Source organism: Drosophila persimilis, unplaced genomic scaffold (genome assembly GCF_003286085.1).
Source record: "Drosophila persimilis strain 14011-0111.01,24,50 unplaced genomic scaffold, DperRS2 tig00000780-arrow-arrow-pilon, whole genome shotgun sequence".
Taxonomy (NCBI): domain Eukaryota; kingdom Metazoa; phylum Arthropoda; class Insecta; order Diptera; family Drosophilidae; genus Drosophila; species Drosophila persimilis.
The window spans coordinates 1,287,141-1,298,433 of NW_020825353.1; the positions used below are offsets into that span (position 1 = coordinate 1,287,141).

Below are 11,293 nucleotides of genomic sequence, written 5' to 3' on the forward strand. Positions count from 1 at the left end.
TACTAAGCTGCAGTTATTTTCGCCCATCACTAGCCTATGAATCGCTCTGTCTGCTGCAAAAAACTAAAGAAAATTTTCCCATCGGGTCAAATCCTCAACCAACACTCACTGGGTACATTCTTTTGAAGTGCTTTAACCCACAACTACGGCTTCAAAGTGGCAATCGTCGAGCGCTAAGGAGGCAACCGAACGCACACCGCTCATGGACGGCCATGTCAATGCCTCGTCCTCGTCAAGGAGTGGCGCTGGCGCTGATGGTAGTGGCCTGAGCGGCGCAGCAGAGCGTTTGGAGCGTCCTCCAAAGCGAACACAACAAAGGGGCAATTATGGCTCCAATAATCAGGATCAAACAGATGCGGTAGGTTAATCATACGATTCTGTGGGCGGTTCAGATGACTTGATTCTTGTGATTCTTTGCCAGGCTGTACTTGCCGTCCCCAGTGTGGCGGTAAGGGGCTCTTCGGCTTCTCGACCATCAAGATTAAGTGGCGGCGGCGGCGGTGGCGGTGGCGCCGGACCTCCCCCAAATGAAACAGAAGAGGATCAGGGCTTGAAATACGGCGCCCAGCATGTCATCAAACTGTTTGTGCCCGTCTCCTTGTGCATGCTGTTGGTGGTGGCCACAATCAACTCGATCAGCTTCTACTCCAGCACTGATGTCTATCTGTAAGACAGAGAGAGATATTTGTAGATGAGATTCGTCACTAATCCAATTGTTAATTGCAGTCTGTACACTCCGTTCCATGAGCTCTCGCCGGAGCCCAGTGTCAAATTCTGGAATGCTCTGGCCAATTCATTGATTCTGATGAGCGTGGTGGTTGTGATGACTATTCTATTGATAGTCCTCTATAAGAAGCGTTGCTACCGCATCATCCATGGTTGGTTAATTCTCTCTTCGTTCATGCTCCTGTTCATTTTCACGTACTTATACTTGGAGTAAGTATAGCCGATCTCTTCAATTTGGTGCAATCTAATTCTATGGCATCTATGGCTTTTAGGGAGCTCCTGCGCGCTTACAACGTACCCATGGACTACCCCACTGCCCTGCTCTTTATGTGGAACTTTGGTGTGGCTGGAATGATGTCCATACATTGGCAGGGACCTTTGCGTCTGCAACAGGGATACCTCATATTCGTTGCAGCCCTCATGGCACTGGTCTTTATTAAATATCTCCCAGAGTGGACTGCCTGGGCTGTCTTGGCCGCAATTTCTATTTGGGGTGAAGATAAATGCGGGTTTGGCATACATTTTTTTTACTAAACCGATTCATGTGTTGACAGATCTCATAGCTGTCCTTACACCAAGAGGACCGCTGCGCATATTAGTGGAAACTGCTCAGGAACGAAATGAGCAAATTTTCCCCGCTCTGATCTACTCATGTAAGGACTCTTATCAGCCAGCTGCAGATCATTCGAATTATAGAATTCTTCCATTTGTTCAGCCACTGTTATTTATACGCTTATGGGCACACATTATACACCGCAACAATCGGCGGAGCCCGCAGTCACTTCATCGCCCTCGTCGAGCAACTCGACTACAACTACGAGAGCCACACAAAACTCTCTGGCATCCCCAGAGGCAGCTGTGGCCAGCAGCAGCTCCCGCTCAGGTAATACTCGAACACATCCTCACCAGAATCAGCGGGATGATAGCAACGTAATGGCAGCTGAAGGTATGCCACTTGTGACTTTTAAAAGCAATTTGCGCGGAAACGGTACATATGCATTATATTTTTTATGATTTAATTTACTTCTCCCATGTGTACAACGCTTCTTATTGGCCTATCTGTGTGTGTTTGATCTTATAAGTACTCGTATTTCTCTTATGTCTTGTTTCGTTGTGGGTATATGGTATAAGGTGCTGCTAGTAGAACATTACTCTATTTTGAGATGTATACATATCGTATGGAGCTGTAAATATGCTCCCCAATATTTAACACTTATGCTCTTACTTCCAGCTGAGGCAGCAGGCTTCACCCAGGAATGGTCTGACAACCTCAATGATCGCGTGGCACGTCGTCAGATTGAAGTTCAGAGTACACAGAGCGGCAATGCCCAACGTTCCAACGAGTATCGTACTGTCACAGCACCAGATCAGGCCCCAGCAGATGCCCAGGAGGAGCGTAAGTTTAACCGGGGTGTTTCCTGCGGCCATTAGAAATTAATAAGGAATTTGATTCTCAGGTGGCATCAAATTGGGGCTCGGCGACTTCATCTTCTACTCGGTATTAGTGGGTAAAGCCTCCAGTTATGGCGACTGGACCACAACGATTGCATGCTTTGTGGCCATCTTGATTGGACTTTGTCTCACGCTGCTACTCCTGGCCGTTTGGCGCAAGGCTTTGCCAGCCCTGCCCATTTCCATCACCTTTGGCTTGATATTCTGCTTTGCCACGAGCGCTGTGGTTAAGCCGTTCATGGAGAACCTGTCGGCCAAGCAGGTGTTTATATAAGAAAGAGACATACAAGAATTTAGTGGACAAGGACAAGTCGATGTCCTTCTTATCATAGTCTAAAAAAGCTTTTTAAAATCAAATCTTTATTAACAAAATGCATAGTAACACAAATAACTATTTCTTGCGCCTCATTATTGTTTTGTCTACAACATTAATTAGCCAACCGGGTTCCAGGCCATAGAACACTTGCCTCGGATCCTTGGTGGCTGAGAGCATCTCATAGGCAGAGTCGTCTTCAATGCGGGGCAGTTGATAGCCGTATTTCTGTGCCAGCACCAGTCGATCCTTGCTGATCTCCTCGGGATTTGCCAAATATCCACGATTCTTGGCATCTGTGTAGTAGTCCACGGCGTCCTGAGGCGGCATCATACGATAAGGAATCGGGACACCCTTCTCGAACCACTTTTTCGCATTGGCGAGCATGTGGAGGCTCCGAGGATCGTAGTAGGCTGTACGAATGACACCCCCGTTGCGCTCGATGGCTGCAATTACCGCCTCATTTGCATGCTGTACCTCAATATTGATCTTGGCCTTGAAGTTGTCCAATCCTTCGTCGGTCAGCTGGAATCCATATTCCATTTCGGCAGGCTTCAGCTTCAACAAACCGGAGTTGCACAGCGTACTTATATCTACGGGCTGGCTGATATCTATTCGGTTCGTATCAATCAGCACCTGCAGCTGCAGTAGGGAGATCGGTGGGTACTGGCGCTTCATGTGGTGGCCCTTGTAATACGGCTCATAGGGAAACCGCAAGTAGAAGGGCTGATTACCCGTCTCATAGCCCAAACGCATAAAGTTCTGGCGTTGTCCGGAGCCCTTGTTGCCAGCTCCATGCTTATCACCGCCGTGCTGCGCCCGCCCGCGCTTGTCCTGCAGAGGATTGAATGGATCGGGTATGTCAAAAGTTGTTATTCAACCGGTCAGGCAAAGCACTCACGTTCTGTTTGGAGTTGGGATTTGGTCGCAGGTTTCCAATTTGCACGCGCGGCAACGTTCGCAACAGCTTCAAAGCCTTGTCCGAGGTTTCCCGCAAGTGTGCCATGCTGAAAAGCTCGGTTTCTTTAATAAATTTAAGTTTCTCGGGCTGAAAAATAAAATCTAACACGATTTTAGCTAAATCGACTATCGATACTCCAATCAGCTGGTATCATATCGATATCATCTGAATTTTTCCAGCACTGTCGAATGCCATTATAGAGTGCTGGACAACTAACTATCGTAGCTTGAAAAAGATAATTTAATACATTTCTACAAATAAATAAACTAAAATATAGTATAGGTAATCATTTCTTAACGACGCCAAAATGACTTGTGGAGCATGTCGTGGGCGCAAAGACAAAGGTATAAAGTGTCTCATAGCAGCGCTGGATACGATTAAAGAGCACGCCTTAAGTAAGTTAAAGTACATTTTTTTGGGAATATAATTAGAAAGGTTTTCCATATAGTGATGCAACATGAGGCGGAGGAGAAGGACAAGACTATTGGAAGCCTGCAAGCTCAAAATGAAAAGCTGCACAGGGCTGTGGATCTCCTAAAAGAACGTCAGGAATCGCTGGCCGTTCTCCATGACGACAAGCGACGTAAAGTGTCGCCCAAGAAGTCCAAGGAAGATATTTCACCGCTTCCGCAAAGTCAGAGTTCGCTGAACATGAATATAGCACTCAACAGCATAGAGCTCTCTGATGAAGACACAGAAGAGCAGGAAGACGAAAGCATAGCGGAAACCGAGGCTCCATCCATTGGCAGTCCTCGCAAGCTCAGGCCACATCATCGCAAGCCTGATGTTAGGAATTTAGAGAATGTACAGCCCAATAACGTGACCAGTGTGAGCCAAAGCTGGCTCCGGAAGACACCCAAGAATATCGGAATGATGACCAAACTGTCATTGACGCACAGAGGTAGCAGCCTGCAATTTAAACAGACTCGTCTCAAATTCGATGGCAACAAGGCAAGTGGCAGCGAAAAAGATGTGATAGAAGAAAGTCCCAACCCAAGCCCAGGATCGAAACGTGCCCCGGCGTCTCGCTCGTTGCTGCAAAGGTATTTATCGAATAAACCCGTGTCTTTCCCTGTGTAATATCTAACGCCAAGCTTGCAGAGCCGACATAGGCAACGCCTTAAACGAAGACAACTTTGTCTTGAGCAGGAGCAACAGTGTCAACATCAAAAACACCGACCCTAGCTTTCACATGGACGTAGAAAAGTTCATTGGGATCGACAGTCTGCCTGACGTCAGCCTCGAACTACCCGTAATGCCGCCACCTGCTACACCTCCGCACCTGAAGATAGACAACTCAAGCGAGAGCGTAGTCATACTCACTCCTGCCACACAGGACATAATCTTCGTGAATGATAGCAGCGAAGACATAAAAAAAATCGGCACAATGGATGTTCTAGCGGAGATTATGAAAGAGGACGACGATGCCTGTTCGTCTGCCTTACTGCAGTACGAGAAGATAATGATTGACCAACAGAAACACGTTCAACCCAATCCACAGAAAGTTCCGACTGCTCTAGCACCAGTCGGAGCCATAAAAGATGAGCCAATAACACAGCCAAACGAAGATCACGGCAATGAATCAACGAGACTTTCTGAAGATATTGAAAAATATATGATGGAGGAAGACGACAGCAAGGAATCTGACGACGAGATTCCACGACCCATTATGGTAAAGGAGGAACCTGAATTGACACTCAAAGAGCGGCTTAACATTGAATGCGAGGAGTGCGAAAAGGTGAGTGCCCCAAAACACAGTTCCATTTGGTGTACAGCATGTAAAGCCGCCTTTCCGTTTCTAGTTTATCAACTTCATGGGCTCCAACCTGAATGATGAAAAGATCCAACTCTATTTGAGCAAATGTAAACACAACAATGAGCGAACTGGGTCGCCGCCAGGCTTCTGGAATCCCCACATGGTTTCCTTTGCCGAAGACGATCCACGCAATGAGGTGTTGATTGACACTCGCTTTAGAGACCAGCGATAAAATAAAAATAACATCGGATGCCATTCCATTGAATTACCTGGATAATTCAATATATTTATAATTTGATATTATTATACATAATTTACAAATTGCCGCGCTTGGCCTGCTCAATCTCGATGGCCGTGAACAGGGACTTGAAGTTGCCGGCGCCAAAGCCCTGAAACGATTGTGTTAGGAATAAAGTGTTCTTAGAATCAGTAAAGCAATCATCTTACATTGTGATTGTGGCGTTGAATCACTTCGAGGAAGAGAGTGGGCCTATCCTGGCAGTTCTTCGTGAAGATCTGCAGAAGGTATCCGTTCTCATCAAAGTCAATTAAAATATTCAATTTCTGTAGTATTTCCATGTCCTCCTTGATTGTGGTGCGACTGTGCGAAAGCTGCTCCTGCAGGATCTCGTAGTAGGAGGCCGGTATGGCCAGAAACTCGGTGCCACGCGCCTTCAGATTGCTAACCGCCTGGATAATGTCATCCGTATTGAGGGCAATGTGCTGCACACCTGCGCCGCCATAGTACTCCACATACTCCTGAATCTGGGACTTCTTCTTGCCATTGGCCGGCTCATTGATGGGCATTTTCACGGTCTCCTCGTAGTTGGCCATCACAATGGAGCGCAGAGCCGAGTACTCGGTGTGGATTTGCGAATCGTCCACAGACCAGAATCGATGGAACTGCAAAATCCTCTCGTACCAAGAGGCCACGCTCTCCATCTGAAGGTCGGGCTGATTACCGACCACATGGTCGATAAAGTTCAGCTTGGTCGCTGGCAAGTTCTTGGACACAGCATCCTGAGGGGAACGCTGGAAGCCGGGCAGAAAGTCCCCCGCATAGCCCTTGCGTTCCACGAAGGTGTGAGTGGTGTCCCCATACTAAATGACGAGTATTAATGCGAGGAACTGTCTTTGGTTATCAGCTTGCTCCACCTACCGTCTTGATGGTGGCAAATCTCACGAATCCATTGTCATCGCTCTCCTCCCAGATGTCGCGCACCACCTCGGCACCTCTGGACACGGCCAGGGTAAATATTGCATTCAAATCCTCCACTTCGAAGGCTACATCTTTGACGCCATCCCCATGGCGCATCAAGTGCAGGCCATGCTCGCGATCGTCCGGCGTATAGGCCGAGACGAACACAAAGACGATCTTGTTCTGGCGCACAGCATGCTTGGCAAAGCGTCGCTCCCCGGTCTCCAATCCCTGATAGCCAAGTGGTTCAAAGCCCAGACGGGTGGTATAGTAGCTGGCCGCCTGCTTGGCGTTACCAACGTAAAACGTTAAGTGATCAAAGCTTAGGAATTTGCCGGCTTCAGGCTGGACAGAGTACAGGAACAGTTACAATCTTGTGATTTATGTAGTGAATTTTCATTAGATCTTACTTTGGTTCCTTTGTCAGTATAGCTGGTCTATTAGCACAGCGGAAATAGAATGGAAAAAATAGGTTAGGGATCTACAATATTAAAGATAGATGGGTCATCGTCATCACAACATAACTTTCACGGTGTACTGATGTTTAATTCAACAGAGATTTCAAATATTCGTGAAAGAATCAGCCAAAATATTTCACGCACAACCACGTTGGTTCTTTTCTTATGGAACACTTTTCACATTTACCATTATCACTCAGACTCAATTTATGCAAATCCTCTCCTCACACGCGATAAAGATTTCTACGTTCCGTTGATCTTACACGATCTACAAGTTGATTATGGCCTGAGCTGTGGCAAATCGGAGCTTTATATAGGGCCCCAGCCTCCACCAAGTTGATCAGGTGAAAATCCTGTACTAATTTAAATAAGAGCCAAACTAGTATTTTGTTTATTTCATTCCGATGCTATATATATCGGAATATCTTAAGTATCTGGCTGTTGTTGGTCTTGTTGTTGTCATTGCTGTTTGCATATTTTAAGCGGAGATTGCAGAAATTTGTTTACTAGAACAGGTGGCGATATTTTCCACAATACTGATACTGAATTTATGCAATCAACAAACATGAATTGCGCTTTGCCCAAGTGGGACAGACAGGCCTCCTCCAAATTTCTTCTTATCAAAGCGGCCTTACAAAGGTTCTCCGAAGCCAAAAATTTCACTTCCTTTAACCCGTTATATGCACAAAGACATACATATCTCAACTCATTATGCAAAATGTGCTAGAATACCCTTAAATATTCATGAGACTGCCGGGCCGGCAGTCGAGTTCTGTGCGGAGATCCACACGCCGCAGCACAGTCCACAGTTGCCAAGTCGCATTGAACTTGATTCCAGTTGCGAGCCCCCAAAAAGTAACAATACATGGTTGAACAGAGTGCTAATGCCATCCGGAGCTATTATTGTTATTGTTCCAGGGGATAATGTATATCACTATGGGAGTTGTTTTGCATTAGAATTGCTTTGAAGTGCTCTGAAAATAAGCTACGAAAACTGGTTACCCAAGAGCCAAGACAGTTGTTTGTTGTTGTTTTGCTTTGCCTTGGCACACGTTGGCCATAATTCATTTACTTTGTTTAGTTATTGCCGCAAATTGATTATTAATTGTGGGCTTAAGATGATTTCGATTTTTTCATTGTTCGGTGACCATCTGATTGAGTTATACTAAATATGTATCTCTTTATGTCTATAAATGGATTTAGAGAAGATCTTAGCTACTTCATTCTGCTTCGTCTTCGAAATTGCCTTAAGGATGGCTCATGCTCAACTCTATTGGTATTTGAGATAGGGCAGTTTCTCTTTATCATTTTGACTGACGACTGATGTCAGGTGTTTGGCAACCATTCTACACACACATAAATTAAACGGTTCCCACTCCCGTAGCTTCGATTTATGCTTTCTGAGGGCTGCTCTAAAAATACTAGAGCACATGGCGTATGAGCAATTCAGGCAGCTAAGCATTCATGATTAGCCCTAGACAAAGTCGCCCCAGCAGCTGGCTGGCTGGCAACGAGCTAATGATGAACTGACAGTCCCCAAAAGAGACAGGGGGACTGCAAAGGTGGGGTGAGGAGCATGATATGGTCTAGTGCCCCATTGGCAGGAAGCCAAATCGATGCTTGACATTTATTATGATTGGCTTATTAGGGCGCAGCGGAGGCGATAACCCGCTAACATTTGTAGGGGGGAGGTTGTACACTTGTCGCTTGATGATTGTGCCAGATGTGGCACAGTCCATTAAATAATATGGTTATTGAATTGATATAACCATGGACTGAGCTGGACTGAGTGGAGTCTTTCTAAATCTTTCTAAAGGATCCCTAGACCATATTCGTGCTGGGAAAGTTCGACTGTATATCATATTACCATCACTCTGTCCACTTAATGAACTCAAATGCCCTCATTTCTTAGCTCCGAGTAGTGTTGGTTCCTCCTAGTACACCTGTCACAACCTGAGTTCCATTAGTCATAGAATCTTACCCACACCAGTCCTATCCCAACAAAATGTACAACCCCCGCTCCTGCATCTTCCCCGCAAGGAGGGCATCCACCAGTCTCCCACCGGACTTGCCATTAGCTAAACAAACTTTTGTCCTTGGCGAAACAACGGTGGTTCGTTCTCTGCGCTCCTCGGGTTTGCTCTCGGGTTGCTCGGCTCTGATGTGGGAAGCCTGTTGCATTGCTGGCTGGGAGAGGAGGATTGTATTTCCAAGGCGCGCTCTCTCTCTCTCTGCACCGTTGGTCTGGCTTCCACTCTCCCTTTGTTTCGCTGGCTCGCCACGCAGAGAGCTGAACGAGGACAGCGTTGCCAGCAGGAAAAAGTTTGCGTCTGCTTAGGGGTTGCGTTGCGTGTGGAAGGGCTTATGTACGTTCGGGTCTGGTGGTGACGCCTGGGCGGGCAAAGGACACGGCACGGCAGACAGGAGAACGATATGAGTTTCTATTGTTGTTGCCATAGCCGCAAGCTGTCGCCGGTCTACGTCACGCTTTCCATCCTTCCTTCAGTCGCGTTTAATGCGCTTCCAAAACAACAGCCCCAGACACAGGCACCAGGCACCAGGCACCAAGCACCAGGCACAATCAGACTCTCGGCTAAAAAACCAAATCACAAATCTGTTTGTTCAACTTAAGTGGGTAACAACTACCAAATTATTCATGTGTATTGCTATAATTCTATTAAAAAACGAACGAAACGAAAAAAAACCCCCCCCTCCGAACGTACTTGAACTGTCGCTGGTTTTGTGTATAAATCTAAAAAAATCATTTGTCGCCATCTCTATTTTTTCGCCCCAAACCACGTTTTTGTTGTGTTGCTTCTGTGGAAATTTATGTTAAACTTTTTTCTAAATATTGACAAATTTGTTCGTCTCGCTATGCGATTAAAATCTTTATGCTAAAAAACGATCCAAAAACACCAAATCGCTGGCCCCGAACTGACAAGCGAAAACCCCCTGCCCAGAGCAAGACAAGAGACTTTTAAAAATTACAACATAAATTATACCGAAGAAAATATACACACACTGAACGGAATTTCTAGTTGGAGAATTAAAAATAGTTTATAGATGATATTTTTGCGATTTTGTTGATTGATTGTTTGGTGTGGAAATGATCATAAATCTGCAGTGGAAGTGTGCCGTTCGGTGAAGCTTGAAAGCCGCTTGAACACCAGTGCTCCATAAACTGTGCAGCGTTTTAGAGGTACTGCTGGAACTAGTTTTATGCTTGACGCGGCAAAAGGACAAAGTGTATTAATTCCCAGAGCAGAGAGAGAGAGAGAGAGAGCAAAACGAAAAGGGCATTGTGTACTATAGGCAAACACCTTGGGAGTGGAGTGGTGGGGAGTGGAGTGGAGAGCATTTGTTTCATAAGCAGTTATTCTCTCAACAGTAGCTGCTGCCCTCTCTCGCGTTTTCTCCCTTCTTATCAATGCAGTTCTTTGTCTCGCTTGCACTTTACTTAGACTGAGAGCGTAAGCCGCCTTGCTCTCAGAGTACCCGCAAAGAGGAAGGCAAACACAGTGATCAATCGCAAGGGCGTCTTGGGGTGTATGGTTCGCCTTTACTTTGTGTTACTGTTGTTGTGTTGTGTCCTTTTACGAGCAGAGATGGGATCTTATTAGTTCTGTCATTTCCCCATTAAAGCCATCAAAACACTCGCTAGGACTTTCTTTCCCGTGTACCGCTGTACTTTGCAACATCGTTTTATCCCAAAAGCCCAAAGCCCCGTCTATGTACATATGTATGTAAATCCAAATATTTGTATGCAAATTTGCGAATTAAATTCAGTTTGCGTGCCAGAACTCAATCGTCAAGCTTTCGACAAGGCGGCCTTCCATTACTTGCCACTAGAGGCGCCTCGCCCTTTGTGGGCCCTCATGTGCTGTGAGAGGAAGTCCCTTATTATGACATTACCACGGGGTAAATGAATGAGCCGTTGTTCCCGGCATGATTCACTTTCACCTTGACACGATTGGGGCACAGCCAGCTCTTCTCGTGCCTCAATGTCCTATCTATTGCGGTGGCAGCAAGGTATTAAGTTCTTTATGCCTGATGCCGTCATATAAATGATATTTCTGACGCTATTTACACGCCGACTTATGGTTTTAAGTATTGTGGTAGCTGGAAACCACATCAACCAGAAGGAAACTACAATCACCGCCCACAGATCTGATGGCAGAGCTACATTTAACGGTCTTGGGTAATTCTAGAAAGTAAGGTCCATAAAATTTCGCTTTCAAAACATGAAAATAGACGGGTTGTCCAGATTTACGATCCGCGACGGAGGGAGTGCCAGAAGGTGGGGACGGACCATCCATAGCAGGTTGCAGTAAGACAAATAAACAAAAGATTGCTTCGAAAACTTCTTCGCCACGTCGTCTATGTGAATTTCTATTTTATTTTTAAACAAACAAATTATGAAGACCCGAGA

At 45.9% G+C, this 11,293-nt stretch overlaps 4 protein-coding genes across 7 annotated transcripts; 2 read left to right on the top strand and 2 right to left on the bottom strand.

Moving 5' to 3' along the window:
- The first annotated feature begins 43 nt into the window (after positions 1-43).
- LOC6601922 (presenilin homolog) lies at positions 44-2,589 on the top strand. 3 transcript variants are annotated; one of them, XM_026992739.1, is made up of 8 exons: positions 44-358; positions 422-666; positions 727-936; positions 999-1,219; positions 1,281-1,379; positions 1,442-1,714; positions 1,958-2,122; positions 2,184-2,589. In XM_026992739.1, the coding sequence occupies exons 1-8, from the start codon at positions 203-205 to the stop codon at positions 2,450-2,452; spliced, it is 1,638 nt and encodes a 545-aa protein (XP_026848540.1). In that variant the 5' UTR covers positions 44-202; the 3' UTR covers positions 2,453-2,589. The 3 variants fall into 3 exon arrangements, with proteins under 3 accessions (XP_026848540.1, XP_002026849.1, XP_026848541.1); XM_002026813.2 differs by having other exon boundaries at positions 1,442-1,672; XM_026992740.1 differs by having other exon boundaries at positions 1,442-1,609.
- On the bottom strand, positions 2,520-3,524 carry LOC6601791 (39S ribosomal protein L15, mitochondrial). The gene is made up of 2 exons (XM_002026814.2): positions 3,393-3,524; positions 2,520-3,325 (listed from the first exon to the last, which is right to left on the bottom strand). The coding sequence occupies exons 1-2, from the start codon at positions 3,495-3,497 to the stop codon at positions 2,570-2,572; spliced, it is 861 nt and encodes a 286-aa protein (XP_002026850.1). The 5' UTR covers positions 3,498-3,524; the 3' UTR covers positions 2,520-2,569.
- Positions 3,525-3,726: 202 nt separating this feature from the next.
- LOC6601792 lies at positions 3,727-5,473 on the top strand. Of its 2 annotated transcripts, XM_002026815.2 has the most exons (4): positions 3,727-3,847; positions 3,901-4,495; positions 4,554-5,190; positions 5,255-5,473. In XM_002026815.2, the coding sequence occupies exons 1-4, from the start codon at positions 3,760-3,762 to the stop codon at positions 5,438-5,440; spliced, it is 1,506 nt and encodes a 501-aa protein (XP_002026851.1). In that variant the 5' UTR covers positions 3,727-3,759; the 3' UTR covers positions 5,441-5,473. The 2 variants fall into 2 exon arrangements, with proteins under 2 accessions (XP_002026851.1, XP_026848542.1); XM_026992741.1 differs by lacking the exon at positions 5,255-5,473 and having other exon boundaries at positions 4,547-4,707.
- Positions 5,459-6,745, bottom strand: LOC6601793 (4-hydroxyphenylpyruvate dioxygenase). The gene is made up of 3 exons (XM_026992743.1): positions 6,368-6,745; positions 5,656-6,309; positions 5,459-5,597 (listed from the first exon to the last, which is right to left on the bottom strand). Exons 1-3 carry the CDS (start codon positions 6,521-6,523, stop codon positions 5,523-5,525), a joined length of 885 nt encoding a protein of 294 aa, XP_026848544.1. The 5' UTR covers positions 6,524-6,745; the 3' UTR covers positions 5,459-5,522.
- Between the last annotated feature and the right edge of the window lie 4,548 nt (positions 6,746-11,293).